General features: G+C 38.3%; 1 protein-coding gene across 1 annotated transcript; it reads left to right on the plus strand.

Annotated features, from left to right (window-relative positions):
• Window positions 1-17,010: 17,010 nt before the first annotated feature.
• LOC119735444 (alpha-N-acetylgalactosamine-specific lectin-like) lies at window positions 17,011-18,661 on the plus strand. The gene has a single exon (XM_038209142.1). The coding sequence runs from the start codon at window positions 17,056-17,058 to the stop codon at window positions 17,557-17,559; it is 504 nt and encodes a 167-aa protein (XP_038065070.1). The 5' UTR covers window positions 17,011-17,055; the 3' UTR covers window positions 17,560-18,661.
• The last annotated feature ends 2,641 nt before the right edge of the window (window positions 18,662-21,302 follow it).

Genomic DNA, 21,302 nt, shown 5'->3' on the forward strand with positions numbered 1-21,302 from the left:
ACTATCCTTTAAAAATAACAGGAATATCAACATTGTGTTTGTTGTGTTTTTTGGGTAGTTACAAATAATTGTCTTTTTAATGCATTATTTATTATAAGCGAAACTTGTACTGACTGTGGTCATACGTCAATACCCAGACCGAATGATGGCTGAATGCGGGGAAAAAACCTGGTAATCTTTCCAGTTTTTGTGAGAAACAAGGACATATCACAATCGGCATTTATTTTTAGTGATCGGATTACGTATCTAATCACTGGGCTATTCGTGATTACATACATTTCCATCAATATTTCTAACATGTTACAAACGTTATGTATGGTCACGGTGTATTTGAATATACAAGGGTTATAATATCAACTTAATATATCAAAATATTCAATGTCTTTGTTATCTCCCAAGTATTCGTCTATACTGAGTTATTTTATAACAATTTGACATATTACGTTTTAGGATTTTATTTTTTGAAATTGCCCTCTATGACATAACTAGACTTCAACTTGTTTGTGCATATTCTATCTGCAGTAAGCATAATTCACTTTCCCTTTACGGTCATCATAGTTACGGACAAGCCGCAATCAATGACCATTCACCGGGTAATATGTTCTTTTCGTGACATGAGCATCGACATTCAGACCGCAACTTCAATGTGGGAGGGTGTGATTTAGGGGAGGTGCGATTAGGAATTCATACATGTGTAACTTCAAGTAACCGTTCTCGACGATGATGTCTTTCAACTTTTAATTGTGTGTTGGGAATATCTAATGAATTTGGAAGCAATGACAGACGTGAAGAATCGTCAACTGAGGTAGTGCGCATTATTAAACCGCTAATTAGCACCTGCACCTTCCGAGTTATTTCAAAAAAAAATTATAAATTAAGGCGGCCTGACGTATCGATGAAGAAGATCTTGTTAAGATCCATACGTTAGGCCGCCTTAAATTTTTACATTTGTATATTTCAGGTCAATCCTGTCAGAAAGCAATTTGCAGCAGTCTCATTCATTTTAATTTTTATTTTACGATTATTAGTATTATTATTATTATTTTACTTATATTTAAGTTTTATCCTTAGGCCGCCTCAAGTTCATATTGGGATTGTAAACCGACCACAAACGCAAGTTTAACGAGGCGGTTTTTATGCTGGATGACATCGTTGGCATTACATCTTGTGATAGATTTTTACTGAGTACCGGTCAGCCACTGCCAGCTGCTGCCCATCCTCTGTGATTGTGATTCCATAGGGGTCGTACAGACCCTGGGCCACGCAGCTGACAAACTGACCTGCACAGTTATAGTGGTGTATGTGACCAGTGTTGACTTTGCTTGTGACCACTGCAAGGTAGATACCCGAGCTGTTGCTGCATACACCCGCGTAGTATTTCACCGGTTTACCGTCGATGGTTGGCTGGATTCTGGTAACAGTCACAACGTTGCCATTAGAAACCTCAACTATCTCCACTAGTCCCTGCTCCCAATCACTGATCACAATCCAACCATTGCTCAGTACAGCCAAGAAGTAAGGTGTTATCTTCACTGCCATGGTGTGTAGGATCTCACCATTCCTGGGATTGTGCTCAGTCAATAACTTTCTCTTCCTATCGCCCGCTATGATGTTACCGTTGGGCATGACAGCCACGCTCACGAGCCCGCGAGCTGCCCGTCTGTCTTGCCAACCTCATCCTCTGGCACAGTGTAGAAATCAAACTTGTGCGTGGTGTCTCTATGGTAAACCATCACCTTGCTGGGATGAGCACACACCCACTGATTCGATATAGCAACGACGTCATCTGGAAAACAAAATTTATTTCGAATAAGATCATTCAGATAACTGAAAAAGTTTTGAGTAATTACTGCTGTCTAGTAGAAAAAATGATTAAAATAATAAAATCTGATTGTTTGAGAATCAAGTGATCCTGATCCACTACAGACCTTGACATGTTCAATTAACTCGGAGCAATGTTGTTTAAAACGCATTATGGAAAAATAAAAGAATGAGGATAAAAGTGAACGAACGAGGATATGTATTTGTACAATGATAATTGTTGTTCAAAAAGCTAATGACCATCATAAAGTGTGCATGTCACATGGGGTTATGACCACAGACATATAAACGCATAGACCGCCAGTCGTGCGCGTAAAACCGTGATTTGAAAAAGTATGGACAAAACGCTTGTTGACAGCGTGCGTAATCGCGCGACGCGCGTTCAATGCAGATACGGTCTTAGTACAGTACACACATAGAACATACATTTTTAAATTAAAAACAGGCTGTTTTACTCACAATCCGTTTGAAAAAAGTTGTACACGTTATTGTTTTTTAATCTACCTTATTCATATAAAGAACACAAGGGATTTTTTTCACAATCGGAAAATAACTTCATAGAATTTTTTTATTGGAATACTTTGGGTCTGTGTAAAATCCCTATACTGAGAGGTGAATTTGCCCATAGTTTGGATTTTAGTCGGGCGCCACGAAATCACGAAAATGGGCGTGTAGTTTCGAATAGGACCGCACCCGATTTCATCAAACTCTTCGTAACTTACGATGCATCGCAGCGATGCGACGCGTCGTATCTCTACGATGCGTCGCAGCTGCGACGCGTCCTGCGATCCATTTCACGAGACACGTCGTAAGTGCGACGCGTCGTTGGTGTATTTATAGCAAAACTCGGTGACTGTTTGATGTATTTAGTCAGCGTAAAGTAAATAGTCGTCTGATATTCAACAAAGAGTCGTCGGATCTCAGCTCGAAATTTGTTAAAACGTAAAACAAAATGGCGGCCGTGCGATGCAATTTTGAAGGAAAACAAGCTCTCATTGGACTGTATAGCTACTTTGAAATGTCAACTCTAATATTCCGGTCTAATTCATAATTATTCAATGAAATTTCTATCTACAACTTTACAAAAATTGCCTCGGTTTTATAATCTCGTTTATGTAATGTTTATGGCACAAAACTGTCTTAGAAAATGACTCTTTTTATTGAACGATGACCACTAGACACGTCGTAACTTGCGACGTGTTTTAAGCCGTTGTCAAGGAACTTACGACGCGTTCAACACATCGCAACTTTCGTGAAATGGATGATACGACGGTCGCGAATTGCGACGCGTCGCAGCGCTTTATAAAAGCGGGTGCTGCTGATCGCCTGTTTTACAGTCTATGTTTTTCTGTGGTTATGACTCGCGATGTTGAAGTATTCCAACACTATAGCTGTTTCCAATTTCAATTGAGAACAGTTTTTTTTCTTTTGGTTTATTAGATTCTTCTCTTTCCAAATCCGAAAACGTAAAAGTCAAATTGTTATAAAATAACTCATTTACTGTCCTTTGAAACCTAAGCGCCTAATAAGTCTTATGCATTGATCTCCATATAATACAGACGGGATATGAACACAATTTTGCATTCGTGTTGGGTACACTTTGGAACAGAGGATTAAAAAAAGCAGTTGGATTTTCTTCGGTTTCTGTGTAATTTTTGAAGAATAAAAGGAACAGAGATCTAAATTTATCAAAATCGATGAGGATTATTGTCAAGGTGTGCGCAGTATTAGATTGCTGGAGTCGGGAAGTAAGGAGCATTGAAGAATAAGACAATTATTCGCAAGTAAGTATTTTCTTTTAACGAATCGGTAAACCGCCTTCGTTTACGATGGGCCTACAATATGAGTCTACTGCTGGGAATGACAAAGCAAATTATAATATCGTTAATTTGGTCGTTCTTAGGGGATGGAGGCCTACTGTGTGGTAGCGAGATATTCTGTTCAAGTTCCATGCGATCTAGGCCTGTCATGCTGGTCGACATCATTTTATTTTAAAGACGTATACGTGACTGACTAAGCTGGCAATGGCAATGAGAAGAAATTGAGGTGGGACTTTTTGAAATAGTGTATTCGAATAACTTTTATATGCAATTTTGAATTATGTCTGCCTTCGGCTTAATGCTTATCGAAATGTGCACATTCGTTTGCTTTATACAGATAAACAGAGGAGATGGTTTAGGCGTAATTGCACAACTTCCGATTGACCAAAATCAAACAAACAAACAAAACAAAGCCACAAGCACGAACCACCAGCTGCAGGACGGTATCCGAGACAGACGAAAATGGAGAACTTTTCGGAGAGATGAAATCGACTGTATCATTCACTGAACTGAACATGCGATGTGATAGGCATCACACTCACAGAGTTTGACTTTAACTGGATCAATTTTTACTTAAATTTAATGACTGCGATGTGGAACTGTTAACTGTGATTGTACGATTTTTATTTTTGGAAAGAAGCTGTGGATTTCAACGCAAATGCACTCCCAAGATGACTGTCACATTAGATTTGACATCAGTTTCTGTAGTGATTAAAGCAATAACCTAAGAATACTTTTAAGGTTTAAAATTACAATAAATATACGCCATTGAATAAAATTTCTAGCTTTAGCTATTAATACACGGCTATTTGCTCACAAATTCCTATTACACTTACACATCATTCTATTGTTTTTCTTCAGAAGTACAGCTAAACAATGATTATGATTATAAAGAAGACCATAGCTTGAATTATTCTTTGACAAAATTAGTCAAGCACTATTTTGGTTTGTGATTCGTCTCATTTCACACAATATCACAGTAGGTGAACGATGTCATTCCATGATCAATCTGTAAGATTGTACCTGGGGACGGAGAGAAGACTTGTTTTTTTACTGATTACTTTGTAAAATTAAGGGTTTTTCTTTTAGATTCTTATTGATTGATGTTCGGGTTTTTTAATAAATGCATCAAGTATTTGAATGAATCTCCAAACAAATTTTCGTGTGAGTGTTTAGTTTAAAAAATATAATGTCATTTCAGCATATCAATAATAAACTTATTCACTTATTTATTTAATTGATGGAGTAATTCAATGTGCTGTAATGACCAATGTGGCAAAAATTAAATGGCAATTTACTTATAATCATTTTTGGGAGGAGGGATTTATTAAAAAATAAAAAGGAAAACGTTCGTTAATTTCGAAAATGTATAAAGAGAGTGCATATCAAAAAAAGCTGTTTGAAAGCATTGAGGTAACTCTTCATATCGTTCATTTTATGTTTTTTTTGTTTTTTTGGAACAATTTGTTTTTGGGGGAACGCTTCAACTCCCCCCTAAGAAATTAACTCACTCGATAATCCACTTTCGATTTCCAAAGCAAACAAAGTGAATACAGATTGAGCGTTTACTCGTCTGACAGTAAACGCGCCGCAATTGTTCGGCCGCGCAATCGTGTACAAACACGGCACAATGTCCTATCCAGTCTGTATAGAGACATCAATGGTATAATGTCAATTGACCTATCGCGGTAGAATCTCGTTAGAATCGCGTCAACGCAGCTTGTGAAGTATTGTCAAATTACATGATAAACAAATGGACGCTGAACGCGCAACATCTGAGACAAACGAAACTTAGCGTAAAAAAAATCCGTAGGGTTGTCTACGGGGCGTGGCTAACTCGCAAACGGCGAGAGAACAATTCGTCACCGTTTTCAAGAAGAGACACATATGTCAAAAATTACCATTTTTTAACGATTTTTCACTATTTTGCTTTAAAACATTGTACTTCACCATTTTGACATGTTTATTTAAGAAAAAATCATTAATTTCCACATTTCATTAATGATGCAAGGGGCAGACATTTCGATGATTGCATTTGCATTTTCACGAAGAGACACATACATTTCGGACCCTTAAACGTGTACAAAACCTATTGCACGGAAAGGCGTAAAAGTAGCTCAGAATTTCGTTTTTACGAAGAGCGTATCTTTGTTACATTCTCAGCTGCGCGCGTGTACACGCGCGCCCCTTCCATTATATAACAACACATTTAACAGAAAGGGCCTAAATGTAGGAAACTTAAATTTTCGTTTTCACGAAGAGACACCATATCTTTACTAATTAATTTTCGTTCATTAACTTCTGTGTTAATTCTAATTACTGGGTTTACGTAAAAATTAACCTCTAATAGAATCATGTGAAGGATTCCTTATTGCGGAAAGTTGTTGCAAATTAGTAACTTTTTTGCAGTTTTGAAATAGAAGAGACCTTTTTCGAGATTATCTTGAAAACGCTTTTTGTTCAAAATCCATTAAGATGGCTGTTCGTGAAAACTATGACGAATTTTCAAGCGACTGACTCAACTTTGTTGTGGTTAGGCGTATTACTTTGCAAGTGTATCTGTCCTGGAGGGTAACGACTGCGATGTAATTGGATGGCTGGGCAGTTGCATTACAGTTTGCAGTGAACCACAAAATCCATTTATAAAATGCATTTCACGATTTTCTTAAAGCTTGCAACATCATTCCATGACCGTCTCCAAAAGTACGACTTGAAATTGTACCATACGGACATATTTGTCTACCGAAGTATCAAGTGGTGGTGAGAGGGTTAACAAATAGGCAGTCATGAAAGAGCAACTAATGCCTCCTACGAAATAACTTTGATTTTACGCAGGACGGAAACGGCACGAACATAAAACTGATTGTTATACACGTATGTTTCAGCCCCATAGACCGTGCGTGCATTAAGTTCGTCTTCTCACGCATGCGCAATGGTTTCCTCCGCGTCGTCGGCTTGCAAAGAGCGGTAGCAGACGACGCACTGAACGATTGTCTGGTTTTCATGTCTTAAAATGTATCCTTCTCAATCGTACTTAAAAGATGATTCAAACCAAAAATTATCAGTAGACCAAGTGAACAAAGAAATAAATTGTTTCTACAGTGTGGTAACGGCGCTAAAAACCTTTTAAAATATAAAAAAAAAAACAATAATTATGGACAAAAAACGTACAAAATGAAAAGTCCACGTGGAAAGAAAAAATTATCAAAGTTCTTCAAGCGTGATGTTGACCAATACTTCAGTGGGTCAAACTGCGACTGCAGGCATCCATGTTTGCTGATTAGCAGTATTTCATATTTTGAGTGCGCATGCGCGCAAACTAAATGAGCGGCTGAAACATACGTGTATAATGAATGTTTTTAATGGAAGGCATTGGAGATGAGGCCCCTGAATAGTGGGTCCCTGAATAAAAATTGCATAGCGAGTTATTTGATTAATGAAATAAACTACAATAAATGAAATAGCCCTGTCCGAAATGGAATTTGAAAAAAATACTAAAGCTGTTACGTTTATATCATTTCAATGGAGGTTAAGGTGGGATAATATATACTATAAAACGTGTGTGCACAAACAACTTACTTGCAAATATCGAAATGGTGCTCTTGGTTTGTCCCTGGTTGTTGCAGATTACAACTCGCTGGTGCTTGTATTGACGTCAGCCACTGCAATCTCGTCAGGGTCAGCAGCAGCAGCAATGCCTCTGGCTGATTCAAACTCCCCTTCATCACTCCCCTGCGCGCCGAACGAATGGCGCTTCTCCCATGTATCTTCCACCATCACCTTGCCCAGATCGATGGCAAGCTTCTGACTCTGAACGAACACGGGATGCGACTTCAACCGCGCAGCCTTGGGAGTTGGTTGAACTCTGAGCTTCTCCATGCCTTTGCTGGTGGCGGAATATTGAGAAAGTGAATGCAGCTTGGTACGTAGTGTCTTCTCGTGCTCATCAAGTCGCTTGTTTTGCTCGCGTTCCTGGGTTGTGATCTCATCAAGGAGTCGTTTCTCTTCAGCTTGAACCCTTGCTATGAACTCAGCAGCTCTGTCCTGCACCCCTTTTTGCGCCTTTGCTGCGTTGTCGCTCAAAGCCTTCTTAGTTGCAGGCATATCTTGTAAAGATACCTCAAGGCTTTGCATTTCTGTTTTAAAAACAAGAAAGTCAACGATCATAAAAAAAAAGAAATTCGACAAAGAAATAACAATACCTAGAATTTACAAGCACACCTAATATATATTAGAATTGTTATTGTTTGACAAACGGAAGAACATCAAACCAGTATTCGAAAATAGTATACTAATACAAAGGCGATGGGATGCCGATTTGATAACACATGTAGTTTAATAAAAAATAATTCAATGCCACTAAGGGCCAGCAAGATGGTTCGTTGTTGATTATTTAATAATTTGGTATAAAGTACTGTAAGACTTGGGGGGAGGCAAGCTCCCCTCCCCCCGGCGGATGTTTGACAAATTCCTTTTTTTTAAGCAATTTGTTGTTTTTTTTTCAATAAAAGCTTAGACAGTTCTAAAATCAATCCCAACAAAGAAAACCCGCTCAAAAACAATGCGCCATGGAGGTGGGCATATAATTTGTAGTATGCATAATAATGATGAGTTTTGAAGAGCACCCCTTTTTTGAAGATGGGTACCAGCCCCTCCCCCTATTTTTTTACGGAGGCCAACAAAATGTCTATCGGCGCGGATGTGCGGTGCCCCCCCCCCCCCCCCCCGACATCAAAAACTGGATACGCTACTGACGAACACCTTGACCAAGCTTTATACTAACTACTTGGTGAATGTACATCTTTACCTGACAGGATATCCGCCAAATCCTTCCTTAATTTATATTTTACCTGCCATATTAATAATCGTCGTGTTATCTTCTTTCTTCTCTGCTTCCCACAAGTTCTTTAATCTCTTGATTTTTCTAAAAAGAAAATATGATTCCTGAAATGTTATTTTTTTAAGCAGTCCGTCAGTTGAGGGGAGAAATTGTAAATGAATGTTCTTAAACTGCTGTTCACAAATTGATGTCATTGTGTAAATACATAAATAAAGAAAACATAACCATATAAACAACCCAAAAAACAGCCCAGCCAAATTATATACGAAGCTAAAACAATCTTGTTGGCCGCCTACAAACGCAACAACTGAATGAATAATATATTTCGTACAACTGTCGAAGTTATCAAACGTTTGTCCGCTTGGAATTTGTTGGTGTTGATTTTTCTTTTTTGGAAAAAGAATACTACTGGTCTTTAAAAACTCAAGTTTGAAGAATCGTTATTTTAAAATGTTTTCATGAACTGATTTTGCCATTCATTTGGGGAATTGCGTATTCGCTTCAGTTGAGACTGCGGAAATGGAGCTGCCCAAAACACCGAACAACAAACAAAAGCCTGACGCCCGACGCCCGACACGGTGTTGGGCCATGGATTACCGCAAACTTTGCCACACACATCAACTCAAAATATGCATGTTTAAATCCATGTTTGACTTTTCAACATGCCGCCAGAGGGCGCTCTTACATTTGATAACGTCACCTGTAATTTTTTTGTACAGTACTGCCTAGGCAGACACTCACATCGTTGAAAGCAAGTTCGCATCTTCTGCCAATTTCAAATTATAAGGTACTTCCGGTTTCGGCCGAAAGGAAGGATCAAGTGATTTTGCACTTAATACAAAAAATGAAGACCCTGCAATATTGTATCGATTGCCATAAAAAACAAAATTAAATCTGTAGTATTTGATTTTATATTGATTTTCAAAGATTAAATCTAGAAATCTTTGAATGCTTGCAATATGATACCTGATGACGTCATTGTGACGTTATTACCAGAAATTTCAAGAGCTATTTCAACTGTGCTATAGCCCAATCTTGATTATTTCTATCACGGTTGATATTTGAAGGTTTAAAGGTCTTTTTATTGTAACTTCCGATCTGATGACGTAATCAATTTTTTTTCGCGCATATGTCTTGTCTGCTTTAAGGTCATCATGTACATTAATTTTGAAGCGAATACCGCAAACTTCGCCACAGACATCAAGTGAAAATGCGTTTTTGACGTTTTTTAACCTGCCGCTAGAGGGCGCTCTGACATTTGATGACGTCACCTGTATTATTTAAGTACAGCCTAGGCAGACACTCACATCTTTGAAAGCGAGTTCGTATTTTCTGCCAATTTTAAAAACTAAGGTACTTCCGGTTTTAACCGGAAGGAAGGGTCACATGATAGAAACTGATGGTGGTCAAAAGGTGAAAAGTAAAAGTTAAACGGAAGGACAATATTAATCTTAGGGTTTAACACTTTTGGAATAAATTTAGAATTATGAGCTTTTAAGAAAACAAATTGAAGTGATAGCTGATAAGGACTGCATTAAAGCAAGCCCGACTAAATCTACAATCCATCAGCGGTAGGTAGATACATCTTCGCGTTGTACTGAATAAGGATAAGATTTGTTGGGTGTATAGCCAGTATGAATTAACATGCAATACTGGCCTGAGTTTGACAGGCTAGGAAAGCAACATGTGATGGTGTGCCAACGTGTGTTCACGGTGGCCATTAAGTTAGCGCGCATGCACATGAAAGGTAAACCTAGTTACACATAGCAAAACAAGTGATCTAAGGTTCACACCCTAATTTATGTAAAACTTTTTTTGCTGGATATGTTACATTAAAAGTGAGGAAAGTATCGTTGAGTGTTCAGAGCACATTTAATGAGCACATTCAGGCTAAATTATCGCTTATTGTTTAATTTCTAAGCGATTCGGCTTAAAAATGTTGTATAATAATCTTACGACACTCTTATTTCGATGAATTGTTCGAGTTTCGTGAAACAAAAGTCGGTGTATATTTACTCAATGTTCTAAGTGAGAATCTGGTTTTGTTTTCAACTTATGGTTCCTTGATTTATTACAAGCATACAAAATTAAGCAAACTTAAGAGTGAACCATATACAGTGATCTCAGGTTACAAATAGCAAGTCCTATGAACCATTGGAAAGGCTAGTAGTTTGGTAACCTGTTGAACTTTCAGCTAGTGAACTTTCTTGTATCGATGGTACCACATGGTACCGAGACTGAAACGCGGATGTGCGTGCAATAAAATGTTGAACAAAAACAAATCAACACGCCACGGATGTCACAAAGGCAAAGCGAACTGATCCCGGATGAAGAGTGAAGCATATACAGTGATCTCAGGTTACAAATAGCAAGTCCCTTGAACCATTGGAAAGGCTAGTAGTTTGGTAACCTGTTGAACTTTCAGCTATGTCACTTTCTTGTATCGATGGTACCACATGGTACCGAGACTGAAACGCGGATGTGCGTGCAATATAATGTTGAACAAAAACAAATCAACATGCCACGGATGTCACAAAGGCAAAGCGAACTGATCCCGGATGAAGAGTGTAGCATATATATACAGTGATCTCAGGTTACAAATAGCAAGTCCCTTGAACCATTGGAAAGGCTAGTAGGTTGGTAACCTGTTGAACTTTCAGCTATGTCACTTTCTTGTTAGTACAGGCATTATGTGAAAAATTAAGGGGTAACCTCAAACAAATTGTAACAGAAACCATTTAAAAAGGTTATTACTCAGAAAAATCTCCTCTATAACATATTAAAAGTCTTAAGAAATCCGAGTGGTGGAAAGTAGTTTTCTAATGTGTTTCTTAACCACACCCAGTACCACTTTTTTGCTACTTTATAATTGAATATTTAGTGATGCTGCAACAATATATTTAATACTAAACACAGAGAGTTGATCTTAATTTATTATTGAGATGCCCATTGACTTCAGAAAAGATCTGTAGATGATTTATATTCATTTTTTTATGCTGTAATATATATATACTATCTGCAATATGATACATATATGAATCTATATATAACATATAGGTTCAGTCTATTCTGCTACCATTGGTTTCACGCACACGCACACTGCGTGGCGATCATCAGGCGAATTTACTCATTATTCTAGACCTTGGTAAGTTTCAATATCCCTATGTTTCCCAAATTTGCGATATGCCAATAATAATTTGCATAAATGCCATTTATTAATAAAATTTTCCCTGATAATCCAAGTCCAGTCATGTACATAAATTAATTTCACACCATGGTGCATTGCTATAAGGTTCCTTAAAAAAGGAAAGAAATCCAAGTGGTGGAAATGTGCCTAATTTGCATAAATTCAAAATGGCCACTTATTACATGATTTTTGATTTGGCCATAACTCTTGTCCTGCATTGCTTTTTGGAGTACTTTGAACAACAATTTGTCCTTCGACATTGATTTCATCATCATTCCAGTCCGAGGTACCTTATGAGATCCTATGTTTCCTATGGGGTATAATATTTTTTGTTAAGGTTTCTAGCTCTTGTCAAAGTTGGTATAAGTGTTGGAAAATGTGATATCCCTGTGTCGCAGAGCGAATCCTTGTGCCGCTGCACTCAGACCAAAAATCAAGGAATAACTCAAGAGAACAGAGGATTCAACACAGGAGTTACAAATCACAAAAATCAAATTATATATACGGGAAAGAAATAAACCAAAAAACCGCAAACCTCAATCCGAAAATACGTGGGCGATGGTTTTATACCCCTCCCGCATGGGTGCAAGCCCGGAATTGGTATGCAACAAAGGGAAAAGGAATTACGATTTGCATAATTCACCTAGCACCCACCTCCGAAGTTACATAACACTTTACGGCCGTAAAAAAAAAAATGATTGATGAATTAACTCAGAAAATAACAGGAATAATTTTAACAAATTTCAGAGACAAAAAAATGCCTACTTTAAATCCACTAGTACACTGCATAGGGATATCACATTTTGCAACGCGTATGCCAACTTTGAGATGAGCCAAAAACCGAACAAAAAATATCTTTCCCAATTTTTTGATATTTTGTAGCGAACATCTTGGGGTTTAATTTTCATCCGCGTTTGTCTCAATGTCGGGTGATCCACTAGGTCAAATTCAAGGTCAAATTCAAGGTTATAATGTCATTTTACTTAAAATAACCCCGACATGAAAAAAACAATGGTAAATTTGGATTTCTCATGATGTAACCTTTCAAAAGAAATTAAGATTAACACATTTCGCTCACAGATTATAGAAATATGGTCATTTAAAAATGGCAGCAATGTCCATTTTGACCAAAATTGCCTAGGCGGTAGCGTGAAAACTGTTTGTCCGATGGTGCTAAAACTTAAAATTTCGGCTTTTAAATATGATCCAATTTGAAGAGGTTGGGGTTTCAAATTTAAAAGTTTTGGGGGGTGATTTGACACTGAATGACCCCAATGTCAAATGACAAAATGTTGTTTAAAGTACCCCGAAAAGCAACTTAGGACGAGAGTTATTACTAGATAGCATATTATGTCATATTTTTGGCCACTGCATTTTTCTTTGCTAAAGAAGGAATTTTTCTCATAATTATTTGGATAGACTTTACCTTCCTAAGCTGGAAATCCGTTGGTAACATTTTTTTCTATCTACCATGTGGCGGTCATCTTGGAATTCAAAATGGCCGCCATTTCGGGCCTAATTTGTATCTAACATCGGACCTGATTGTCATATGAAGTTCAGTTTGGTGGCAAACCCCATGCTTTTGATACCAATGAACCCACGAAAATCATTGTTGATGGGGTATACTCCCAGTGGAGTACCCCATCAACAATGATTAACTTGGGTTCCTTGGTATCAAGAACATATGCAGTTTGCCACCAAAATGGGCTTCATACGACATTCAGGTACCACCTTATTATTTAAATGAAATCAAAGATGGCCGCTATTTTTGAATATCCAATATGGCTGCCATCCATTTGGGATGCCTAAATGTGCTAATTGGATTCATTGGTATCAAATTTATGGGCTTTGCCACCACCAATAGTGACTTCATACGACATTGATGTCCAAATTTATTATGCAAATAGTTCAGAATGGCGGCAATTATGAAATATCAAAGATGGCTGCCATCAACTGTAAGTACCCCGTCCACAGTGATTTACTTGAATTCATTCAAATACATGGACTTCATTGGACATTCAGGTGCAATGTTATTATAAATAAGATCCAAGATGGCGGCCATTTTGAAAAAAAAAATCCAAGATGGCTGCCATCCATCTGGGATAGATCATCAGCAATGGGTCTTTAAGATTACTTGGTATCAAATGTATGGGGTTTGCCACCGAAATTGACTTCGTACGCCATTCGAGTCCAAATTTATTATGCAAATAAGCCGAAAATGGCGGCCATATATTTGAAATATCCAAGATGGCTGCCATCCATTTGGAGTACACCATAAACAATAATGTACTCAGGTTCTTTGGTATCAAAAACATGGGGTTTGCCATCAAAATAAACTTCAGGTGACAATCAAGTCCGAAGTTATGATACAAATTAGGCTCGAAATGGTGGCCATTTTGAAATCCAAGATGGCCGCCACACGGTAGCTGGGAAAAAATGTCTTCAATGCATTTCCGGCTTAGGGAGGTAAACTCTTTCCAAATATGGCAAAAATTACTTCTTAAACAAAAAAAAGCAAAAGTCTATAACGGCCTATATACTATTATGGCCGCGCCAAATCATATGAAAATCATGTAATTAGCGGCCTTTTGAATTTATGCAAATTAGGCATATTTCCACCATTTGGATTTTTAACAACTTTTTTAGGGACCTTATATAGCAATGCACTGTGGTGTCAAATTCGACTTGGATTATCAGGGAACACTCAATTGGTACATGTCCACACATGGCATCCATTATTTTAACTTTAATTAGGCAAATTGATATACGGCATTTATGCAAATTATACGGCATTTGAAAAATTTCAGAAACATAGGGATCTTGGAATTTACCTAGGACTTAAATAATGAGTAAATCAATGTAAAAGGACTAAAACTGTTGTTTAAAGTACCTCTAAAATCCACCTAGTATGAGAAATATGACCAAATCAATGTGAAGGTCCTAACATATGCGGCCATTTTGGATTTATGCAAATTAGGCATATTTCCACCACCTCGATTTTTTAAGACTTTTAGTATGTCTTTTTAGGGACCTTATAGAAATGCACTGTGGTGAAAAAAAATTCTGTTGCAATTTGTTTGAGGTCAAACCTTATATTGCCTGTACTATGTATCGGTGGTACCACATGGTACCGAGACTGAAACAAGGATGTGTGTGCAATAAATAATGTTGAACAAAAAAACAAATCAACATCCCAGATCCGGGACGTTCACTTTCACTATCGACCCAGTGCTTTATAATTTATTTAGATTTCCCATATTAAACTATTCAGTTCTAAACTGGGGTAGTTCCTCAGTAAATTTTGACAAAATTTTGTTGCTACAAAAGAGAGTATACGTTTGCATCATTTCTAATGCTGGCCACCGTGTGCATACTGCCAACATATTTGCAAATCTAAAATTGTTAGAAATTAAAGCATATAAGTACATGAATCATGCATTACTGGTTTAGCTCATGCTTTACGTTGTCATCAAACGTACATTCACACAATACTCAAAGTGCTTCCAGAAAAAAATATCCATGTTTGTTACAGTCGAGCGTCATTGTTCAAAACAGTCTTATTAAACGTGGTGTAAATTTCTGGAACAATCTGTGTGAATCTATCCAAAAAAAATCACCATCACAGGCTCTATTTTGTCAAAAAAAAACCTACCCCCCAAAAAATAATAATCCTGATGCATATTAATATTAACTGTAATGTTTAATTTATTTCGTATTTATTACATTTCTTTTCCCAGGGTATTACTTGGTAAAGAAAGTTACGTTATGTTTTAGTACCTGCATTCACACTCATATGCTGGTGTAGTCCTTTGTCCTGTCTGTCCCATTGTCTGTCCCTAGGTTAGGGTACGTCCCTTTTTGCTTCACCCAAACCTAAATGTTGTCCTTTGTGTAATATTTGATATTAAATGTGTACTATTTGATATTAAACATAACCTGTAATATTGTATTTCAACTTATTGTAAATCTTTGAAAATCAATATAAAATTGCTACAGATTTGATTTTGTTTTTATGGCAATCGATACAATATTGCAGGGTCTTCATTTTTGGTATTAAGTGCAAAATCATGTGACCTTTCCTTCCGGTGGAAACCGGAAGTGTGAGTGTTTTTTGCCTAGGCAGAACTGTACAAAAATGTTACAGGTGACGTCATCAAATGTTAGAGCGCCCTCTGGCGGCATGATGAAAAAGTCAAACATGGATTTAAACATGCATTGATGTGTGTGGCAAAGTTATCCATGGCCCAACACCGTGTGGTTGTTCCTACAACCTCTAGTTAATTATTTCAATGTACGAATTGTAATTCTGTTCTGTGTACACGACATAATTCAGCGAAAAATGTTCGCTGCCCGGCAACCCGTTGTCGCATTTTTATGTTTTTGGTACCAAACGATGCGCAAGGCTCGATTCTAAAAAGTCATAACAGCTCGGGTCGGGACATTTTTTTTAAGGCTATCGCGGAAAAAGTTTAAGGGGGATTCCGCCCCGACCCTTTTAGGGTTCAACAAAATGATGATTAAAAGAGAAAGGACATAATGATATTAAAGAACAAACATTGATCATTAAATAAACTAAATTTTGTGAAGATAGGTGCTCCTATTTACGTGTGAAACCTAGTAAAAAGCCCCTATATATAAAACAAAAAAAGGTTCTAAGCATGCCAACATTTTTTTTTCATAATTTCACATGTTTTTTACTTGTTTTACTTGTAATTTTACTTGGTGATACATTTTGATATGCCTGTGAACCCAATAATATTTTAATTTCGCAGAAATATAACACACATTTCCTGTGTAAAAGGGACACTAAAAAACCAAAAACAAACAACCGGAACTTGTCTCTATCTATGGATAGCTTTAAGATGATAGCTTTAATATGTGGTGATAATGTCTGTGAATAATATTAAAATTGTGCACTAGAATTTGTTTTGCTTTCATGAAATCACAAAGTCATGCTGGCGCAGCATGCACGTGAAGCCCTGTTTCCATTTGCCGACTGCTGACAGTACGTATGGTGGCAAAACGTGAACGGTCAGGGAAGAGACAATTTCTGAAGTCATTGCTCTAAAAACGATTAACAAAATAGCGTTGACATGATTTCCTATATGAAACTGTGTGAAAAATACTGTCCAATCAGGCCAGTGATGTTATGTTTTTTCTTCAAGACAAATGTGGCCGTGGCCGGCCACACCTCCAACCTTCATTGGCCAATTAAAACACTCCACGTGACGTTTGACGCCACTGAAGCCTTCATGTCGGGTGTGCATTTACCGAACGGGGACCAAACGAATGTTTATAAGCAATGCCATCTTATCTCTTAGTCTCACCCTGCAACTGTAACTTTGGTTGTGACACTCAGAGGTGTAGGAAGACAACTTGTAAACAGCATGGCTTTCGTTCGGGCCTTGTGCTTCGTCCTGTTGGTGGGTTTTGCCGCGGCATGTCAACCAGACTGCTCGTGTAACTGCCCAACGAAGTGTCCACCGATGTGGACCTTCTACAATGGCAACTGCTACCGGTACTTCGGCGACGAGAAGACCTTCGCTGAGGCTGAGAATCACTGCAAGGAGTTCACTCAAGTCGGCGAGGGTCACCTGGCGTCAGTAGCCAGCGTTGAGGAGAATGATCTGCTGCTCACGATGGTGAAGTCGGTCCGTGGGACTACAACCAGCAACGTGTGGATCGGCTACACTGACGAGGCAGATGAGGGGAACTTCATCTGGACAGATGGGTCAGCGGTCGGCTTTACCAGATGGAGAAGTGGCCAGCCCTGGAGCAGAGCTGGTGATGCGCACTGTACCGAAATGGTAATCATATGGGATGGCAAATGGAATGACGACCCATGCGGCTTTACGAAAGCCTACATGTGCAAGATGGCAACTTCAAAGTAAATCCCACCACAACGGACGACCACGGAGATTCGTAAGAACAATTTTGTAACATCAAACCTGGAACAAAACGACACCAAGTCGATGTCATCGCCATAATCGCCAAACTGTTCTACCAAACGGACACTCTCTAACAGTTTCACTTTAAAACTAAACGGTTGAATTTCGAGGTGTGGACTGCTGTCCGGCTACACAGTGAGAATGAACTTCACACCTTCATGGCTTACACGTTTAAGAACACACGCATCCTTTCAAACAATTTGGCTTTGACCAAGTATCGAGGTTAATAGTGAGACATCCATTGAAGACCACAACCATCGGTGAACTAATCTGCTGGTTTAGGCGTACGCTTAAGCCGCACAAGTATCTCCAAACACTTAGGAAACAAGGAACAAAAATAGTTTTCAATTAAAATCCTCAGATTACAGGCTCCAACAGTTTTTGCTTCAATTAACTGGACACCTTGCTTTAATTTTATATTCATTTACTCTTGAAATCTCCTATAATTTGCTTTGTCGTTTAATGTTCGAATTATTTTTAATTTCTGGTAAATTCTGTTATCATTAGAATGTAAGTTTATTGATGTTTAAAGTTCAAATTCTTGTTATTGTTTATGTATCAGTAGAGAACATTTGTTGGTCAATTCCACTGTCTAAGTGCAAGTCTATATGCTCTGATTTTCATGGATGGACTAATTAAAGATATTACGTTAGTGAATATAAAAAAACCTGGATCCATTTTAATTCATGCCGAACACACCAGATAAATTCAGTCCATTCTTGGATAATTTGCAACGAAATATTAAGAACCGATACCAGTTGTCAATGCTTAACCTACCCGCCGACGAATTACCACTGAGATGATGGACATTTTTTTTCCTTTAAGATTTAAAATTCTAAACTTTACATTTTTCTGTCATCATTATCCACGATTGAGTGTCTCAAAATAGTTCCAACGTGTTTTAACTAAAATTTGTTTCTTTAATATTTTTCTTATTCTTAAAGTTGTCGAATTTTTATTGCCGACTTTGTTGTTGTTATTTGCATGATCAATCTTATTTTACTCCTTAAATAATCGTAGATTAAAAATGTCGCATGAAACATTGTGATGTTTGAAGAGATTATTTTTCAATTTTGAATCGAAAATGACGTGCCACGAGTAGTAATTATCAACGACAGACTGTCCCATGCAGTATTCAGCTAACTATTGACGTCTTTCTTGAATGAAAGACCCGTTGAACAAACACCTCGCCAATATGGCCACAGCCAAACGTCTAGTAATGTTTGTGGGACACATATTAAACATTATTATTTTGAGAAATTGTGCCTTTGATGATGCAGGCCTGGTATTTGACAAACTGTCATGAGCATGTCATGAGAAAGATGTTTGGTTATAGGGCCACAGAAGATTTCTCCATTGAAAATAAAACACAGGTAGAATAACAAGCAGTTCTCAACGTTTATAGGCGTTGCTACGCAAAACAAGAATAACAAGCAATTTTTTGTTTGTCAAAGGCGCGATTTTGTCATTACGCAAGGCCGGATCATGACAACACATTTTTTTAGGGGGGGGGGGAGGGTGCCAAACATAACTAGGTCCAAACGTTTTACGCCGTTTTTGCAAATTTAATATGAAAAGCAAAGGAAGGTGTGGAAATGTATTGCTTTGGTTGAGTTTTGTGGGTGGTGTACGTAATGATTGACTTTTTTGCGACGTTAATGGGGCCATGGCCAACGGGGCCATGCCCAGCCCCCCCCCCCCCCCGCCCCCCGGACCGCGGTTGTCATCAAGTTATATCGTTATATTATAAACCTTTACCCCAGGGTTTTCCCTGACCCGATCTTGTTTATAAACCCTGCGACCTTTTAACTTTTTTTGTTTGCTTTGATTGGCCACTTCGTACGACTGTACTCTTAATCTACAGATATTGTGAAGAGCGCCCTCTCAATGGCAACAAACCTTGCAATTAGACAGCAATAGATGGCGCCCTAAAAATACCCAAACGAACATGTCTTGTAACTGGACTCCGATTATTATAAATGTACGGAAGTTAGTACAGAGACCGTTAAGGGTGCAGTGAACTAATTCAAGCGAGAATTTCTACGCCAGCTGATTAGCATAAAAAGTGATCCCCCCCCCCCCCCACACAATTTCTTTTGAAAACGGAGACCGTTTGGCTTTAAAAGCGGTGGAATTGTTTAAATATACCCAAGGATCAACTCCCTGGTTTTGGGGCTTCCATCTGAGGGCAGGCTTTTCATCACGGATGAAAAAAATGGGTCCGATTTGCCTGTGAAAGTGGAAGGGTGCCACTCTTAAAATGGCTACATGCAGGCTCGGGAACTATCACTTTTCGGGAGGTGATTTTATTTGGGTGTGAATATTTAAAAATGTAATTGGCTAATGTACGTAAAATTGAAAAGAAATGAAAAGATGAAAGACAAGACAATAATTTATTTTTTGTTTCAGAAACCCCAGTGATGTTGGCTTGCATGTTCCTTGGCCCTGAACTTTGTTGATTTTACACTGTTTTCAATGGGGATTGAATTAGTACAGTGGACCCTATATTTCAAAATGGCGGCCTCCAGTACTCATGCGGGCGGGGGACTTGAATATATATTTTTTTTGTTTACGTTCGTCGGAGAAGTCGATAGAGAGACAAAAAAATAGCTTTGGGAGACAGTTTTCTGGATTGTGAACAGAATAAGGCCTGGACAGGGCATAGCCTCATCCAAAGTGCATTATTGATGTACATGTACATGATATTCAGACTTAACTGGCTACAGTAATATAACTCTACCTCAGGCCGACTTCAACCCTAACGGAGGGTATAAACCTAACGGAGAGCACCCCTAACGGATCGTAACCCTAACGGGGGGCAACCCTAACGGATCGTAACCCTAACGGGAGGCAACCCTAACGGATCGTAACCCTAACGGAGGGCAACTTTTGTGAAACGTAACCCTAACTGGAATGGTGGTGGTGGGGGGGGGGGGTGGTTGTTGTTGTTGAAGGGGGTACGCGGTGTGGGTGGTTGGTTAGGGGTGGGGATGGGGTGGGGGGTGGATGGGGGTATCCTTTAAAGACATGAGCATTCTAAGTAAAACCTTCAATGACCATGAAACATTTCCTCCCCACCCTTTTCAAGATAACCACGCCCACCCCACACAAAGGAATTTAATATTTAAATAATAAACAAAAATCAAAGAAAACAAGCAAACAAAATAAAAATGCTCCCATGCGCTCAGCCAACAACCCATACACCCACACCCACGCACATTTGGCAACAATATAACTAAATTAAAATGATGCTATAATTATTTCTGAAGACATTGCAGATTCCGTATGTGTGCTGGTTTAAAACTGTGCAAAATGCTATAGACTGGCCTTGAACATTTAACCTCATAAACGGCCAGTGCATCATTTTTTTTCGATTTTTTTCTACAATTGAGGTCTGTCATTAATTCTTGATCTTATAAGTATTCATTTTGTGTCAGGTAATGAAAATCAATCTGTTTATATTTCAAAATGGCGGCCTCCAGTACTCATGCGGGCGGGAGACTTGAATATAGTTTTTTTTGTTTACGTTCGTCGGAGAAGTCGATAGAGAGACAAAAAATAGCTTTGGGAGACAGTTTTCTGGATTGTAAACAGAATAAGGCCTGGACAGGGCATAGCCTCATCCAAAGTGCATTATTGATGTACATGTACATGATATTCAGACTTAACTGGCTACAGTAATATAA

Source organism: Patiria miniata, unplaced genomic scaffold (genome assembly GCF_015706575.1).
Source record: "Patiria miniata isolate m_02_andy unplaced genomic scaffold, ASM1570657v1 HiC_scaffold_29, whole genome shotgun sequence".
NCBI classification, from domain to species: domain Eukaryota; kingdom Metazoa; phylum Echinodermata; class Asteroidea; order Valvatida; family Asterinidae; genus Patiria; species Patiria miniata.

Bases quoted from the DNA above. Each gene is read 5' to 3' on its own strand.
- LOC119735444 (XM_038209142.1), top strand. From the start codon at position 17,056: ATGGCTTTCGTTCGGGCCTTGTGCTTCGTCCTGTTGGTGGGTTTTGCC.